Consider the following 18,321-nt stretch of genomic DNA (forward strand, 5'->3'; position numbering starts at 1 on the left):
GAGGGCCCGGAGCTGTGATAGGCAGTACAGAAGGATTGTTCTCGGAGGCTGCTCACTGATTGTGTGTCCTGACCTTCCTGTCTTCAGTACCCAGGCTCAGTTATCTGGTTTCAGTGGGTATATGGAAACTCCTTCACCTGTGGCTATGATGTTACATACAGTAAAGAATTGAGAGATTGAAAGAGGATTTTACTCTGTTTATCTGAACACTGGGGCATTCAGATGTTTGTTTTGAGGGTGTGAAAGATTTGCACTTCTGTTATTTAAGGTGCAAACCTGAAATTTGTGTAAGAGACATACACAAATGAACTGAACTTTAAGCAGCAAGTGTCCACCCTCTGATCGGCAGATCAGGAGCTTTAAGACTATCCCTTCCTAAAATAATGATAATGGATTCATAAATTTAATTAATAAATTAAATTAGAATAATAAGATTCTACAGGTTGTTGTTAACAATTGTGTGAAATCAGTATCAACAAAAGTCATTTTTGCACTGCCAAGGTGGCACAGAAGTTGTATTTAGGTGTATTTACACAGACTGTTAGCTCTGAAGTGACAAATGCATTTAGACTGCAATTACAATAGCAAAAACAATGCTATGTGATTTTAAATATAACATTTCAAATACAGAAATAGGAAATTAAGACCACCCAGTGGTGGCAAATCACTGTCTTAATGATTGAATGATTGAATCATTAATTCAACAGATTACTTCAAAATGCTGATTCATTTAAGAACAAACAATGCGACTGTCTTTTTTAAACGGCTCATTGAATCATTCGCTCAATCAATTTGTTCAAAAATGCTGATTCATTCAACAACGAAATACCACTGTGAGACACGTCTGTGAGACAGGTATTTTGCAGATATTTCCATTAGTTTAATAATATATCGACAACAAAAAATATTGTGTCTAAAATGTAAGTTGCTTAAATATTAACTTCTTGTTTATTGAATTGTTGTTTATCATAAATCATTGTCACATATGCAATCATACTGGTATTTGTAAAACAAATTGTGGGGGGCATTTATATTTATTTTGGTGGCACTTTTGTCCCCGTTATTTCCAACCCTGGGCAGTTATATATAGACCTATTTATACATATAAGAGAAACGTTAAGAGTGGTGTTCTAAAGAAGACTTTTTGTTATTAAATTATTGAATATTCTAATATTTACTTATATTAAATTGACAACTTATCAACCCCCAGTTTGAAAACCTCTGTGTTAGAGGGCTGAATGATTTTGACTTTAATCGCTTGTGCTTTTGTCTTTGGTCTGGGGTAAGCGTCCAAAATAAGTGTCCAAATTCTGGGGTAAATTTGTCCAAAATTGGAAAACCTCATTTGAATCCTGTGTGATTTACTGCCCACCTGACAGGTGATCTCGAATATTCTGTTGTATCTCTACATAACTGAGTGACAGTGTACAGGGTGATACAGGTGCAAAGAGTGCTGGCCCTCACTCATAACACAGACAGACACAGAGAGTAATGCTATAATCACATGCCACTCAGAGTGTACACTGTAGGCTGTAATTATGGGACGAAGACTCAACTGTGCTTTTTGAAAAAGGGATGATCATCTCTGCTTCGTTTCTTTCTGCGGTGTGCGTTGCAGTGTCACCCGTGCCCTCTGGATAGCAGTGCGTGTGAGCGTAAATGGCTGTGCGTGATTAGTGAAAAATATTAAGAACGGAGGGAGGGAAGATAATGAATGAATAAGATGAAGCTGTGGGAACGGAGAGCAGAGACGCTGATGCCACCGTCAGATGTATTGTACTCTCAAGTCCTTTCATCAGCACATCTCCTCACAGACCTGCAAACAGCGCACAACTATAACCTTACTCCTCGGCTACGTTAGCATTAGCGGAGCAGTGAGCATATTAGTCATCTAATTGGTTAATTAAGAGACAACAATGTCTGATTGGATTATGCATTGAGTGTTCACCTTTATTTCCTGTCCCTGACATTCACCAGTGTCTCTCGGTTGTGCTGCAGACATCATGAAATTTAACTCATTTGAACTAGATTAGCTAAACCAGAACAATGATGCTTGTATTACAAACCAATCTGCATCTTTTTCGTTTTTGTTTGAGTATAGTGCTTATAGAAAGGATCTTTTTTAGACTATTGTACACTAAAGCATAAATATTGCTTTCTGAGAAGAGAAAAATAAGCTTTTTCATTCTGCTTTACTACATTCTGGATTTCTCTTCCTCATTATTTCTCTTATTCACAGGTGTCACATAAATGTCATACAATTATCACTCTCTTGAGAACGCCTCTGCACTTACTCCCAGTTTCATGGGGAAAGGAGACATATCAGTCAATATGGGAAATCAAAGTAACTTTTGTTACTTATTTTAAAAAGATATTTTGTTGTAAATTTAAAAGTAATGCGTTACTTTACTAATAACTTGGAAAAAGTAATCTGATTACGTAACTCACATTACTTGTAATGCATTACCACCAACACTGTTTGTGAGTAATAGATGTTTTGAAGAATATTTAAACTCTTTTTGTCTTTACAATGAAAGATAATGAGGTCCAAAACTACACTGGACTCTAATGACTTTCATTGCATGGACATTTTAAACAGAAGAATCTTGGTTTGTGTTCCACTGAGGAAGAGGCTTGGAATGAAACGGTGAGTAAATCACTGATTTCTCATATTTGAGTAAACTATCCTTTTCAGCTGAGATAGCGAGAAGTTTTTTAACAAAAAAAAATTACACTTTTAAACTAGTGAAAATAGAAAAGAAAACAAGTGAAACTCTTAAGGTTAGTTCAAACTACAACAGACACGTTCCATTCGTCAAGTTTAGTTGGATCAATGTGTTACTGTCAGCGTTTGTTGCCATTGGTCTGTGCTTGTTTTGGGCAGTTGAACATGTTCAATATTTCATAGTATATTTAATAGTATTCTATACAGCGAGTATCACAGCATGACTGAAAAGCTGCTGATCGGAGAGGCATGTGTGGGGATGAGGATGGGGGTTGGAATTTGCAGACCATGTGGAGACACAGGGCAGTAAATAAAGTGAAACCTCATGGTTGCTTTGCTTTATGGTGTTTTTCCAGCATGTCACCTTCCACATACTGTTTATGGGATGTGTGTGTGTGTGTGTGTGTGTGTTTATTGCACAGGAGGAGGACGGAAGCTTCACATGACCATAAAAACCATACGGACAGGAGAGCTGACCAGGTGTGAGGGTTACCACGACAACTACAAAGAGAGAGAGCGAACTCTCCAGTGTTTACAGGCTGTTTGACGTCAGAGAGATTCTTAATCTGTGGAAATAAGAGGATGCAGTTTAGCTCAAAATATCACTGTTTCACCTGCATCACATGCACGTTTAGAGGATTATCCTATTTCCACAGTGTGGTAGGTTTTTTGTCCGTGATCACATTAATCACTCTTCCACTGAGATTTCTGTGTAAATCACGATATAGAGTAACTTTCTCCTGAATACTTTTCAGAATGACCAAAACAGTATTGAGTCAGGAGATTTTAGTCATATGGACCAAGATGTTGGCTGATAGTGTCAGTAACATTTTCTGTTTGTGTCATATATTGATGACTTTTTAGTGTCTATATTTTGTATTATTACTTTCTAAATTAAATTATCTTTAAAACTATTTATGACACTTAGCTGACTGTCACATATTATCCTGATTTCTAACTTATATATATATATGCATCTTTGATAATTCACAGTCATAGTTTTTTTTTTGTTTTTTTTTACCACCACCAATATAATTTGTAAGCCAATGGACTGCAATTAAAATGACAATCCCAGGTAAGGGAAACCTGTAAATTGCATACTTGCTGAGAGAACCCTATCACCATTGTATCCTTGAGTTAACCTTAAGATGGTACGTGAGGTTCACATGTAAAATCAACCATAACAACCATTCATTCATTATAATCATTGATATCTCCACCTTCATTTGTTTGAAATTACATAAGAGTTACATAACACAAAATCATTTTGTAATCATATGTAATCTGTACATGTAGGACATGAATTGAAAAATGACACCTTTCACTGGAAATAGAAATTCCATTATTGAAGAGCAGGTTTCTATAAAACTAGGGCAACTGGAAAGAAAGAGAAAGACGGAGAAAAAGCAGGAAAGAGAGCTGTAACAGTACCTGAGGTAAAGTTACTGGTGAGAGAGCTCTGCCAATGAGGAAAGAATTTCTCAGTGTTAGGTTTCATCCTTATAAACTTGTGTGAACCCAGCACTCTTGATCTGAAATGATTTCTCATCACTTGAATTGACTCTTAGCACTCCATAGACAAGAGTAAATAATTGGAAAGAGAAGAGCAAGCAGACAATTTAGTGAAATAATTCACTGGAATCAATCTATGTAATCAGACACTGAATCATCTTCATCATCTTCCACTCATGCATGTCTTATCCCCTAGTGAATTTATGTATTGCAGTTACATAACTGGAAAGTTATCCAATCAGACAGAGACAATTTGTCATTCACAATGAAAAAAAAATGTTGTGTGAGGAACGCACAGAATAATATTGGTCCCTGGTCAATACTAACTGCCTTAATGGTTCTAATTTTATAAACAAACCCTCTAGGCTACTTTACAATCCAGAGTACCAGAGATAACCAGACAGAGGACGTCACACAATCTATGGGTCATATAGATCTCTTTTTACCTGTATTTTATAAGATCTGGTTTTAATGTCAGTTGCTAAATTTCATCTCTAGTTATTATAATAGGCTAGTTCACATATGAGGCTGTTATTGTCCGGACAGTATATTTACTGAAGATTAAAGAATTTAACAAATAAAGCGAGACCTAAGTTATTAGATCTATTTGCATGTGTCCTCTTGCATTGTTAAATTCATATTTTTGCTTTCTGTAATCAACTCAGAGTGTATCTAAGATCCATTTTAATCTCCACCTGACAAGAGTCCTGCATGAATTCAACATGACTAAATGAGTTTCTTTTTTTTATCTGTAAGGAATTTGAGGTATTGTTAGGTCATGAAAACATTTTACTATTAGTTTTGAAAGTGAAAATTCAGGTTTGGGTTATGGACAGCTAAGGCTGTATGCTGTAGCCTAATGTATTCAGTCTTTCATGTGCGTCAATGGCTGAAGCGCTCGAAAATCAATGCGCTGTCGCTTTAAACGAAGTGAAAGGGGTGTTACCGTTGGACGCAAAGAGCGAGAGTAGGGCGGGGACAACATTAAATATGTATCAGTCTAGTTACCCCTCAGAGACTCAACGCAGATGAATGATAGAGAGTTAGAAGAGCCACACACGGCCACTTCGCTTTAATAACGTCCAATTTATCCGACACTTCCAGAGAAGTGTAAATGGGCAGACTATAGACGCTCAGTGGATGAAGGCGTCTTGACAGTGCAGACGAGCGCACGTCGCTTAAGCAACACATATTACTGATAGCAATTTTTGAATTGGATTTCAACAATTTTGCAACCAATCTCACCTTTAAGATTTTTTTCCAAGGCTTTTTTTTTTTTTTTTTTTTTTTTCACAGCCGATATGGACACCATATTGGACAACTTCGCGTCGGACAAACTTTTTCCTAATTCCAACCTGTTGGACCTAGAGGATCTGAATGAGAGCGATTTCTTATCCAATGTGGTAAGTCAAACCTGCGAAGATGCGGATCTTTCATTATTAACAGCAGCAGAGAGGGGGAAATGCAGAATCTGTTTAAACTTGTGAAAGTAATTATCATTTTTAATAATAGCCTATTTCCTACCCTCATATTTTGATATTGCTCATGATAATTATCATTAGATAAGATAGCTAAAAATATGCTCATGCTTATATTACATGATTGTTTACATCAGCAGTATATATATATACATATAGCCTATATATATATATATATATATATATATATATATATATATATATATATATATATAGGCTATATTAGGCTACGTGTGTTTATTTCTGTGTTTATTTGTCACACATGTCTGGGATGTTGTGCTGTAAATTAAACATAAACAAGAGCAGGAGTTCTCAAGCTGTGAAGTTTGCCCAGCTGCAGACAGATCACTTTCCAACTTCAACCGGACCTTTGGGTAGCGGGGGGAAGTCTCGTTAATGTTTAATTATTCAAGCCACGCCCACACACCGTCTCATGCTGTTTAATCAAATCACGCCCACGGATTGCTTCATCCTGTTTCTAGAGTCCGGCCACAGCCGGTGAATTTAGAATACTTTGCACTATATTTGCTTTTACTTTGGAGATCAGAAGCACAACTGACGGGTTTACCTGGTATACAGTATAGTAATAGAGTGAGAAAACTAGTTTAGTGGAAAACCTATTTACCATCACGTTATTTTTTACACTAAAAGTGTCTGTAGGCTATATGCTCAAACCATGCCAATGAAAAACAAAAGACCAATACTACTTCATCTTAGGTGATATGGCAGTTAAGTTAATGCTATCTGTTAGGTAAAGGTTGTATATGAGGTAACAAACTACATATACATATATGAGATAACAAAAAACTTTAGAAGACATTAGAAGTTATAGTCAGAAGGAACCTTTCACCCAAAAATGTACTCCTCGTTATCATTTCTTTCCAAATCAGACTTATTTTGAGAATATCCTAGCCACTTATTTTTATATAGTCCTATTGAAAGTGAATTACGACTTGGGCTGTCGAGTCCAAAATGAAAATTGTCGATCAATGTATTGGAAATATAAAGTAATATCAAAGTGGTCTCTCTGGCTCATACATTATGTTCCAAGTCTCCTTGAGCCAAAGACTGATCCGGTCCCCATTCAATCCATGGAAAAGAGCGACCAGTGCATTATTCCTATAATGTGTTCCACGGAAGAAAGAAAGTCATATAGGTTTAGAGGGATGAGAGTGGATAAATGAGGACTGTATTTTCATTTTTGCATAACATGTTCTTTTAATTAGGTCGTCTGAAAAGCTGTGTTTGGGTTGTTAATGCATTTCATTTGAAGCTAACAGTTCCATAAGCATATGATCCATTAGGAGCCCAGGACACTTCTGCAGTTTCCACAGTGATTCAGACACTCCTGTGGATAATACAGGACTGACACACATTCATGCTGAGGTCCTTTTAATCCCTTCCCAGAGAGACAGAGAGAGAGGGAACATCACAAATGTCACTATTATGAGGCTCAGATGAGATGGAAAAGTTCTGACCTTTATATTAAAAGGGAAGCTGCTGCATCATCTTAGGATCTCTTTGGGATGTACAGACAGGAGATGTATACTGCAGCCTCTTATGAGCTACTTGAGCCTAAATGCTGTTTTCTATAATACAAAGTGGTTGGTATAAATTATAAACTATATAATGTATCATAACTTCTTAATGTGTATGCAGTGGTCAGACAGATAGATAGACAGAGGTACAGTAGCTGACATGGCAGTGTCTGCGCTTTGACAAATTGAATCTAAAACCATTTTAAAAGAAAAAATGAAAATTCTGTCACCAGTTGCTCACCCTCATGCCATTCCAAACCTGTATGACAGAATATTTTGAAGAATGTTTGTAATCAAACAGTTTTGGTGACCATTGACTTCCATTGTATGGACAAAATTGACTTATAGATCAACAGAGGGACGGGTAGATGGATAGATCGATCGATAGACCTAATCTCTAATGAAAACCTGTCTTGTCTTATAAAGATTTGTGTGTAAGGGTTTTTAATGAAGATTTTACTTTAGTGCCTGTCTGTCTGTTTTTTTTTTCCCTTTTTTTTTCTTCTACTGGTCTGTTGGTTGTTGAGGGTATTTAACGGGTAGTATTCAATCCAGATGTCCCTCATTGAATAACAGCTGTGCTCCAGTTTGCTCTGTAAGGACCTGATTGAGGAGAGAGTGATGATAGAGAAAAGAAAGAGAGGCTTGTGAGTGAAGAAGGCTCATTCACAGCTCCTGATAGCTGTCTGTGTATGTGTGCATGAGCGTATGCATGCCACTGCGCCCCTGTGTGGGTGTGTGAATAGACGTCTGTGAAAGACCTCTCCAGACCCTCCATGGTCCCCCACTCTACTCCTTGGTGTGTGTGTGTGTGTGTGTGTGTGTGTGAGAGAGAGAGAGACACTGGCCCTTGAAGGCTCACTGAATGACTGCCTTGTGCCCTCCGAGAGGAAGCTGCTCTCCCTGCTCCTGGGTTACACAAACTGGTTTCTGACTCCTGCATGTTTTTGTTCATTCATTCTGCCATTATATTTATAAATGTTAGTGAGTTGTTCCTGCACTGTTGAACTGAGATATTTATAACCTGGAATTCCTACTAAATATCCCCACTGTAAGGTTTGTAAAACCTGAAATTACCTACAGAGTGGGGACCATCCAAGGGTCCCCACAAGGAAAACTGCTTGAAGTGATAGTTTACCAAAAAAAAAAAGAAAAAAAAAGAAGAAATTGACCTGGAATGACCAAAAATGTAACTAGAATGACTTTCTTTCTAACAGTGCAATAAATGTGTCTGAAGCTTTCAAACTTCAAAAAGGGATAAATAAGTATCATAAAAGTGGTTCATACAAGTCCTACACTATATAAAAAATATCCTGAAGTCATGTGTAATGAACAGACATTATCATTATTCATTAATTTAAGTCATTATTCATTGACAATTGTCCCCACTCCCCTCCTGTGACGATTAATGCAAACCAGTTGTGAACTGGATGAACCAATTAATTGAAAAGATCTGACACAAAAGAATGATTTGTTCATTTCTACTTCTCATGTGAACACTAGATCTTGTGCATATGTCAACATTTTGAATTATTATTTTTTTCTATCTCACACAAAGCTATTGCATGACTTCAGAAGACTTGGTATATAGTACACTAATTTTAATGAGCCACATTTAAGATATTTTATGGTCCTTTTGCATCCTCTTTGAAGTTGAGTTGGAGGCTTAATTTTGTATTCAATGAAACAATAGAAGTCATTTGAGTTTGGAACAACAGAAAGATTAGCAGAGTGAATTATGACAGAATTTGAGTTTTTGTGTGAACTATTACTCTGCCAAGCATGCTAAATAATGCTTTAATGAAAATGTAAAAATGCAAATATATTTGAGTTGTCTTGAATAGCGGAAAGAAAATATTAGTAGCACATAATAAAAAATAGACGTCGATGGAAACTCCTTGCAATGATAGTAAAACGTGTGTGTGTGTGTGTGTGTGTGCACGCCTGGACGTTTAAATCACGACTTTAGTGAAATTGCATGGTTTGTGCTGAAAGGTGGAAATCAGCATGTCAAACTCTACTGTGTGTTAAAGCTAAGATCACAGAGAGGATCTGTGAACCACAACAGCACAGAAAAACCTCAGGCTTTAATTATTTAAATTACTTTATATTATATATCTGCTGTACTTCTATAGTGCAAAGGGAGATGATGTGACACTGTCTCTGTCTGTGGATTTATATTGTTGTGTTTATACGGCTGTTTCTTGCCCATATTTGTAAACTGAGAATGGCTCCGGTGACAGAGATTGATTCACAGTGTTAATCTCATGAACAGGAGGCTCTGATCTGTCTTTTTCGCACTAATAAGTGAAGAAATTTATTAATCTGGAAATACGAGTCTGACAAAAAACAATTAACGCGCACCTGCTAGTTGTATGAAAGGTGTTTGATCTCACTAGTCAAAACAATCTGCAATAAGACACGGATATTTTAACTACAGAACTACATACAGAAATAAACTTATAGTTAATGAAATTCATCTCTCTCGTTTGCTCTTAGTGTTGGTTAATATTTGGCACGGGCGTATGTCATACCACATGGAAATGAGCGAAACAATTCAGAGGAAATTTGCCGCATTATATGATACAAAGTCATCTACCAGTCTGACGTCTTTTACCTGTTCATTCACTTCCCACACTTGATTAAAAAACAGAAACCTGAATAGCAAGGGTGCTCTGATGATTTTCCTCTTTTTTCCGTGTTCCGAAGAGAAGAAGATGAGTCAGATTCAAGACCATTCTTTTGAAGCGCGTAGCGTGTCTAAACGCTATTGAAGAAGACTGGAGATGAAATCTACAGGTTTGGCAGGTCTCACCTGTCCTAAAGGTTGTTTCTGCTTGGTTAGTTTGTCTTGTACACTCTGAGCCTGAAAGGATTAGCAGCATGGACACCATATATGTGACCCTGGACCACAAAACCAGTCACATGGGTAAATCATTTGAAAGTGAGGTTTATACAAAGCTGAATAAATACGCTTTCCATTGATGTATGGTTTGTTAGGATAGGACAATATTTGGCTGAGATACAACTATTTGAAAATCTGAAATCTGAAAATCGTCTTTAAATTTGTCCATTTATGTTTGCGATTGTGCTGCATTCACTCACAAAAATAAATGTTTTATATATTTACAGTAGGAAATTTACTAAATATCTTCATGGGACATCATCTTTACTTAATATCCTAATGATTTTTGGCAGATAAGAAAAATAATAATTTTGACCCATACAATGTATTGTTGGCTGTTTCCACAAATATACCCATGCGACTTGTGACTGGTTTTGTGATCCAGGGTCACATTATGTAATATCTGATGCATTTGATTTGATGCATTTCATGTGTATCTTTTGAAGACAGTGAACTCAGTTGGCATCCAAGACCAGCTATGTTGTTTTTACTGCGATGTGACTGAAATAATGAATTATAGATGGACACCTACTAGCAAGAGTCTGGGGGTGAAGGATGTGGGTTTGGAGTAGGAGCAGGTGAGGAGCATCTGGATGGGAGGAGTGGAGGAAAGGCAATGCATTCCTTCAGAATTTCCTCTCAGATGTACTGGATGCTTCTGATGGAACACGCCCAAATAAGAAAAAAGAAATAGAGATAAATAAAGAGAAAGAGAGTAAGAGGTTGCATAATCTTCAGAATGACTATAGGCCAAAGATAAAGATGATACAGCTCTAACTGTTGCTCTCAACGGCTGCAAGCTACAATTAAGATGACTGTAAAGAACGAAGGAATTATGACACTCTCTGGGTGTGATACAGCCACAGAAGTTCAACTCTATGATCTTGGAGTTTGATTCATCATAGCAGCCACATGATTTATCCCACATCTCTCTGACTGCCCCCGAAATTAAGTTTTTCCAATCTGTGTGAATCTAGAGAACTAATCCATCACCTGATCTAAATTCATTCACTCTATATCTGTAATTCTCACATATAGTTTTCACACACATCCCTTATCTGTAATGCACAGGAAAACGTATTAGACGATCAGTCCCAACTGACGTAATTTCGTCATTATGTATTGCTAAGTAAAGGTTAATTATGGCTGCTTTTGTCATACCTTTTGCTTGGGTTTTAAATCTGCTTGCATGATGGACACAAATAGAGAGGATAGAGGTCATTGAGGTGTGTTCTTACGTGAGCACACATTCACACACGCACAAAATACTAAATCAGCAGTTAGTGCATTGAGCCTTAAAGGTGTGTTAACCTTGGTCCTGTCAAACCACATTTTTTTTGCTAGATGCTTTGAATAGTTGTGTAGCATTTATAAAGTATGTTATAGACAAGCAGTTGTTCACAGATAATAGTGGCCGCTGACTGTTCTCACTTTTGGAACTGCCCTGTTATTGCAAAAGCCTAAAGATATCATCTAGATATATTTCATTTCAATATTTTTTTTTTGCAGTATTTCAGTTAAATTATGCGACATTAAGTTTACTTCTAAATTAACAAGGTAAAGTTTCTCTTAAATGTTTCATTGTATCTCTCAGAATAAATCGTATCAAGTAAAATTGAAATATAATTTACCATGGGGTCTTTGGCCTGAAAAAGTCTGAAGACCCACATTCTAGACATATTTTAGTGATAACTGCCTGTGGTTGAAGAACAGTCAGATGTCATTTTAAAATGTCATTTTAAAATGATTCACATGTTGAACTTCTTCTTCATTCCGCAGCTGATGTTTTATTTCACTGACATGCCAGAACTCCTCCTGCTCTCCAGGCACTCTCTCAATCTTTAACTATCTCTGTCTTTCTCCTGAGGGTCTGCAGAACTGTGGATGTTGTTGTAGAGGTGTCCACCAACTGCTCTGTTCAGTGAACCCTTCAAATCTATTAGATTTAACCTCCAAAGAGTGTTCTGTCTCAGATGAATTATAGAAGCAAACTGCGAGCTGCAATGATGGACAGAACATTCCAAAATCTCTTCCCCTTCATTGAGAAAATGACCAGCAGTGGTAGGAAGCAAGTCAAGTTAATGTCTTATTTTTATCCAGCACACTCATCTATAGCTTTGGTCAAATCCTATCAGAGTGTTATTGCGACTCAGATGTTGGCCTGAATTACTGCCAGAAGCTTGATCAAACAGGAAAGTCTGAGCTGGAACACATTACGTTACAGAGGTGCAGAGCCTTTGGGGTAAGACGAGAAAGAATTTCCAGAACTGCGCTCTTGGTTTGTGCCCAGTGTGTCTTTTGACTTCTAACCTTTTCGTAAGAGCATGTATAACTTGTTCTTCACATGTGGAAAGACATATTCTTAGCCACATTCTAAGCCAGTGAACCCTGCAGAGGCATGTGTGTATTGTGTACCCACTCTTAGCTCCGTCTCACCCCTCAGGCTCTGAATAAACATGTCAGGTGGGTGTCAGTGTTTGCAGGAACATGTCGTCAGCTTACCTTGAGGTCCCTAACTCAGAATTCCACCATTGTCTTCCCAGGCTCCCTCTCTACTGAGGATCAAAGACACAGCTGATTATGTTAATTACATAATGACTATTAATTCCAGGGACAGTTTTAAAAATGGAGTATAACAAAGATGATAATGAGAGTTAATGTATTTTATTATAACTGCAATGGATAATGTATTTAATTCCGAGCACAATTCCCACAAAACATGTTTCTGTTTTAGAGTAAAAAAAAATCTCATTGTGGTTTTACTCTTCCTCGTTTCGTCTTTATATTTTTCAACTGCACGTTTATTTCTCTGCAACTTTCTATGTCACATTGTGACTCTCATTATTGTGTCTATATTTCACAATGTGACTCACATTTCTTGTAGTTGTCTTAATACCTCACACTTGTTACTTTATTTCTCATTATTGTGATTTTATATTTCAGAATGTGATTCTGTCTCACTAATTTTACTATATATCTCATAATTGCAACTTTTTCTTTTACAATTGTGACTTTGTTTCTCATTATTGTGGTCTCACAAATTTGACTATTTCTTGTAGCTATGACTTAATATCTCACAATTGTGACACTTTCTTATTATTGTGATTTTATATTATTATTGAGAATTTATAGCTGCAGTGTTATTTTTCGTATATCTCACAAATGCACATTTATTTTTCCATAAACTTATTTACACATATTACAACATATTTCACAATTGTGACTTTTTGTTCCTCATTATTGTGATTTCATCACTCACAGTGTGGCTTTCTCAGTAATTGTGACTTTGTTTTACAATGTCTCACAAATTTGACTTGTAGTTTCTTGTAGTTATACTCTCAATAGTCATCTTAATAATATATTAAAAGAGAATATATTTTGAAAGAAACAAAGCCTCTCCTTTTCCTCTCTGTGGTCAGACAGGGACAGACTAGACTAACACAGCTCTTTGGTCTGTATACAGGATATTCCTCTGCCCAGGGCTGTTTTGCCTCAGGCTCATTTGAGAGAGGCAATTTAGACTGGCAAAATTACAGAGTGCAGGGAGCCCTTTGAAGGGGGGATGGGGAACACATCTGGAGACCCACTCCCCTCCCGAAGTGCAACAGTAGCAGAAAATAGAGGGTGGTTATGGGGATTCCTTGCTCCTTAGGATATCCCGTTAGTTCACTTGTGTCCTCATTTCCTTTGCTACCCTCTTCTCTGGAAGTTACAGTTGGCCTCACTGTTGCAGTTTCTTTTTCATTGCAGTCATGAAAATCCAGTTCTAATTTGTCAACATTTTTCTCATACTCAACCTCTCTGCCATCCGCCGTTTCACCTCTAGAAGAGCTCGTCTGGTTTGTTGCCCTCAGTGGCTCCTGTCTGGAGGTGGGGCTGAAGCCCAACTGCCTCTTGTGGTCATGGTTCTCTTGCTCTGTGGCTGACAGCGAAACGTAAAAAAAAATCTGGAACTGGAATTAAGAAACCAGAGGAAAGCGAGAGGGGGAAGGGACTAAAGAGAACGTTTTTGTATTTGGAAAGTTAGAATGGGAGGAAGAAGAAAGTGAGAGAATGACTAAGAGAGAGAGAGAGAGAGAGGGGAGTGAAGGAGCAGGAGGAGAGCAAGGACTACAATAAAACCTCACGCACAGACTTCACTCTACTGAACTTTCTTTATCAGTACTGCATTCAGAAAGAGTTGTACACATAAGAACCGGCTTCCTTTGAAAACCTTTTGGTGAGAAACCCGTGTGACCTGATCTCTAGAGAGGTGGGTCGGACGGTGGTGTCTGTGTCTGGTGGCAAGCTTACAGAAGTCTCAGACTGCAGCTGTGAAGTTGACGCTATGCCTGTAATCTAAATCAGCCCTCACCTGTGAACACCTGCAGAGGCCTGGCTCCCTCTCCCCCCTCTCTCACGCGTCCGCCTCATCATGCATGCTGAGCGGATCATAATGAGCGTTAGTTCATGACTATCCACCCTGACCCATCTCTGATCTCTCACAGCTGCCAGCTGGAATCTGAATTTTAGAATATGAACTGGCTTTAAATAACAGATGTGCTGATTTGGAGACAATATGACTGTAAAAATGCATCTTAACCCCACATTCACATATCAGTGTCCTTAAATTTAGGTCAAACATGTCAGATCCACTGCAGATGAGTTAAAATAGTTCATGCATGCCTCTTGGAATAGAAAGCTCTAAATATTTAGAAATGTAAATAAATAAAACTCATCAGATCATGCTGTGGCTGAAGCTCTGATATTCATGCTTCACATGAGGGAACCATATTTTTAATTGCATCACACAGTGTAAACACTAACCATCTGCAAACTCCATCTTCAGTTCAAGAACTTCTCGCCCTCTCCCCCTTGCTCTTTTTTTGCCACTCTGAGAGTGAATCTCCCCGTTGTGACTCATTGTTCTCAGAAATAACTCTTCTGCTCAGCGAGAGGCACATATTCCCAAAAACATTGTGGGTTTGGCTGTATTCCAAATTCCACTGCTGCTGAATGATTTTTATCAGCGTATTTATTTTTCCAAAGACTAATGTGTTATTTTCATGAGCACCGAGCTGCTCCATGCGCACCCTGCACTCCAGCTCCAAAATGACAAGCTCCCCTCTCCTCATTTGCATACTGAGATCCGATTGGCTGGAGTGCAGCTGGAGGTCTGGAATAAGGGAATGGAATGCGATGAGTCGAGCAGGCGTGCAGTTTACCAGCCCGCTTAGACCCGGACATGACCCAATCGTTACTTCAAGAAAATGGATCAGATGGAAAAATAGGGCATTGCTCAGTCTGCACACACATTTCTTGCAGTGCTGCAGCTGTGGTTCCTTTTCCACCCCCATTGGAGGAGAGCCGAAGTGACAAACCAGAAATATTTTAAATTACAGTATTTGCTATAATAGTGAATTGAATAAGACATGTATTGAAGAAAAAAAGGGGGCCATAGGTTTATTTTTTAAGAAATCTGATGCTACTGTTGCTATTGATATTATATCGATGATGTTTGATCAAAAACAAAACGATATATAAAAACAATGTGAAGTATTATAATTTAAAATAACTGTTTTCTATTTAAATATACCATTTTTTTTCAGGATTCTCAAATGAAAAATATCCTGATCGCATGTACTTTCTGTCTTCTTTGATATGTGAGAGTGAGAGCTTAGGAAGAAATGAGTATGCGTGTATGCTCCTCTTGTTTCAATGCCTTTTGAAGCTCTACTGTTGGAGGCCTTCTTTATATAAAATGCAGAAATACTACTTTCTCTTCCTTGTTGTGCCCATTACAGCATAGATAAAAATCATTCTGTGTTTTGAGAAATCATACAGAACATTTAGCGAAAAAAAGAAAAGAAAACTTATTCGACCACTAGGGTACATATGTGAAGGGTCTGTTAGGTCTGTTGTTGTATATAGGACAGTCTGATCCAATAAAGCTGCTTGTATACCCACCTGACCACTGATCTATTTTGGCATTATACCAATGCCACTTTAAATAGCAAACTTTTTTATTCCTCAAAGTAGCATGTTCCTTCAGTCTGCATTTTAATGTCATTATCGTAATGTCATCATTCTACTTTTTAAAGTTGAGAGGTGACCTGAAAGTGTTGAGTATATGACTTATTGTCATTTCTTCCAAAATCTGCAAAAAGAGACACATTCTTCCAAGTTCTTCTGGAATTCTTGAGGAGCTTTCCAGATGTGGAATTTCAGAACTCTTGCATCAGCACCCCAGCATTGCATCATTACCGTTGGCCCCTATAAGGCCAACTGAACACCAGACACCACAAGAAACTCTTAACTGACACTTGTCATAACAGGAAGGTGCTCTACAGAGAGATAAAGATGATTAGAAAAGTATTCTGACTGTCTGCTCCGATAACAGACGGGACCTCACAGACAGAAAAGTTGCACACGTGAATGCAGGTTTCTACCAAAGCTCTTTCATATTATGTTTGCATTTTGCATTAGATTAATTTGTAGATTAATTGACAAAATTGTTTAGACACTATTAAGCAACGTAAAACATAGGCTACAGTATATGCAGCCTGCATGCATATGCAGCTCACAGTTGTGAAATAGCACCTTCAGTTCGGATTAATCAAGTCTGCAAACATATCCGCCCCACGCATCCAGGAGCCGGGGCATTTGACGAACATCAAAGTTTTAGGGTGGGACTGTTTATACTGTCATTCTCAACTGTAGTTATTAGCTCAGCACTGACGGCTGGAGAGCTGCGTCAATTCGTGAACTCTATCATCAGGGTGTTCCCAGGATGTCATTCATCAAACAATACGATAACTGACATTGCAGGGTTTGTTTCCTCTGCTTATGCATGAATATGGTGACGAACAAGTTTTACCAGAATACTGCCAACTGCACTCTTACAAATAAAGCTTTTTTGCAGCGATGCCATAGTAGAAGAACCATTTTTGGTTCCCCAAGCAAAAAATATTATTACAAAGAACCTTTTTCCTCTATAAAGAACCTTTTGTAGAATGGTCGTTAAAGGTTCTACGTGGAACCATCGATGCCAATAAAGAACCTTTATTTTTATAAATGTACAATACTCCATTCTCTCTTATTCTCAATTGAGGTTTGTTGATTTGGAGGCTCTGTTTGATAGACTGGGGACAGCCAGAGTAAACATTCATAACAGCAGAACTTTCCCAGTCCTCTCTTCACAGAGTCTGGCCGTGGTTAGGTGTTTGTGTGGGAACTCACACAGGTGCTGGGAGTGTGGATGTTTGCATGTGTTGCGTATGTGTGATCTGTGGATAGTGTCTGGTTTATATGCTCACTGCCCTACAGGTGTGCCATTCACACACCTGTCCCCGTTCACCAGGATGTAAACACGATCAGGTCCTCTCACACCTTTGTCACACCCTCGCTCGGCAAACACGCGTTCGCATACCCTCGGTGCGTAGACGCATTCACACGTTCTTCCATTGGTAATGTGACGACAGCTTTTTTTTGGTCTACCTTTCAGACACACGCATTAAACTGAATGATAGGAGGGGTTTATCAGTGTTGCTCTGAATTTCAATAGTGACTATATAAATGATCATTTTAAAAGAGGCTATATATCAAATTAGCCTGTCAAGATGTTATTTGAGTTGATCTTTGCTTATCATGATCAGGGAGTGGGATGAATTCAGCCAAATTATTATTTCTTCTTCCATCATATTAGAACATACAGTATTCAAGAGTTTGAGGCCGGTAAGATTAAAAAAAATGTTTTTTAATCATCAGATCATTTTTTAAAGCGCTTTGGGTGTACAGTATGAAAGCGCTATATAAATGCCTCATTCATTCATTCATTCATTTTTGAAAGAAGCCTCTTTTGCTGCACCAAGGCTGCATTTATTTGATCAAAAATAGAGTAAAAACAGTAATATTGTGAAATATTATTATAACACACAATAATTGATTTCTATTGTAATATATTTAAAAATGTAGTTTATTTCTATGATGTCAAAGCTGAATTTTCAGCATCATTACTCCAGTCTTCACTGTCACATGATCCTTCAGAAATCATTCTAATATGATGATTTGGGGCTCAAGAAACATTTCTTATTGTCGTGCTGCTTAATATTTTTGTGGAATAGAAAAAGTGGATAGAAAGCTCAGAAGAACAGCGTTTATTTAAAATATAAATCTTTATTAACA

General features: G+C 37.7%; 1 protein-coding gene across 2 annotated transcripts in view; it reads left to right on the forward strand.

Annotated features, from left to right (window-relative positions):
* Positions 1 to 5,251: 5,251 nt before the first annotated feature.
* Positions 5,252 to 18,321, forward strand: part of creb3l1 (cAMP responsive element binding protein 3-like 1) — a gene marked incomplete at its 3' end in the record, with an annotated part of 31,991 nt that continues 18,921 nt past the window's right edge. For both annotated transcript variants that reach the window (XM_084107786.1, XM_084107787.1), the window contains exon 1: positions 5,252 to 5,640. In XM_084107786.1, coding sequence (XP_083963912.1) covers positions 5,539 to 5,640 — 102 coding nt within the window. In that variant the 5' untranslated portion in view covers positions 5,252 to 5,538. The remainder of the gene's footprint in view (positions 5,641 to 18,321) is intronic.

Source organism: Abramis brama (assembly GCF_963993115.1).
Source record: "Abramis brama genome assembly, chromosome: 3".
Classification (NCBI taxonomy): domain Eukaryota; kingdom Metazoa; phylum Chordata; class Actinopteri; order Cypriniformes; family Leuciscidae; genus Abramis; species Abramis brama.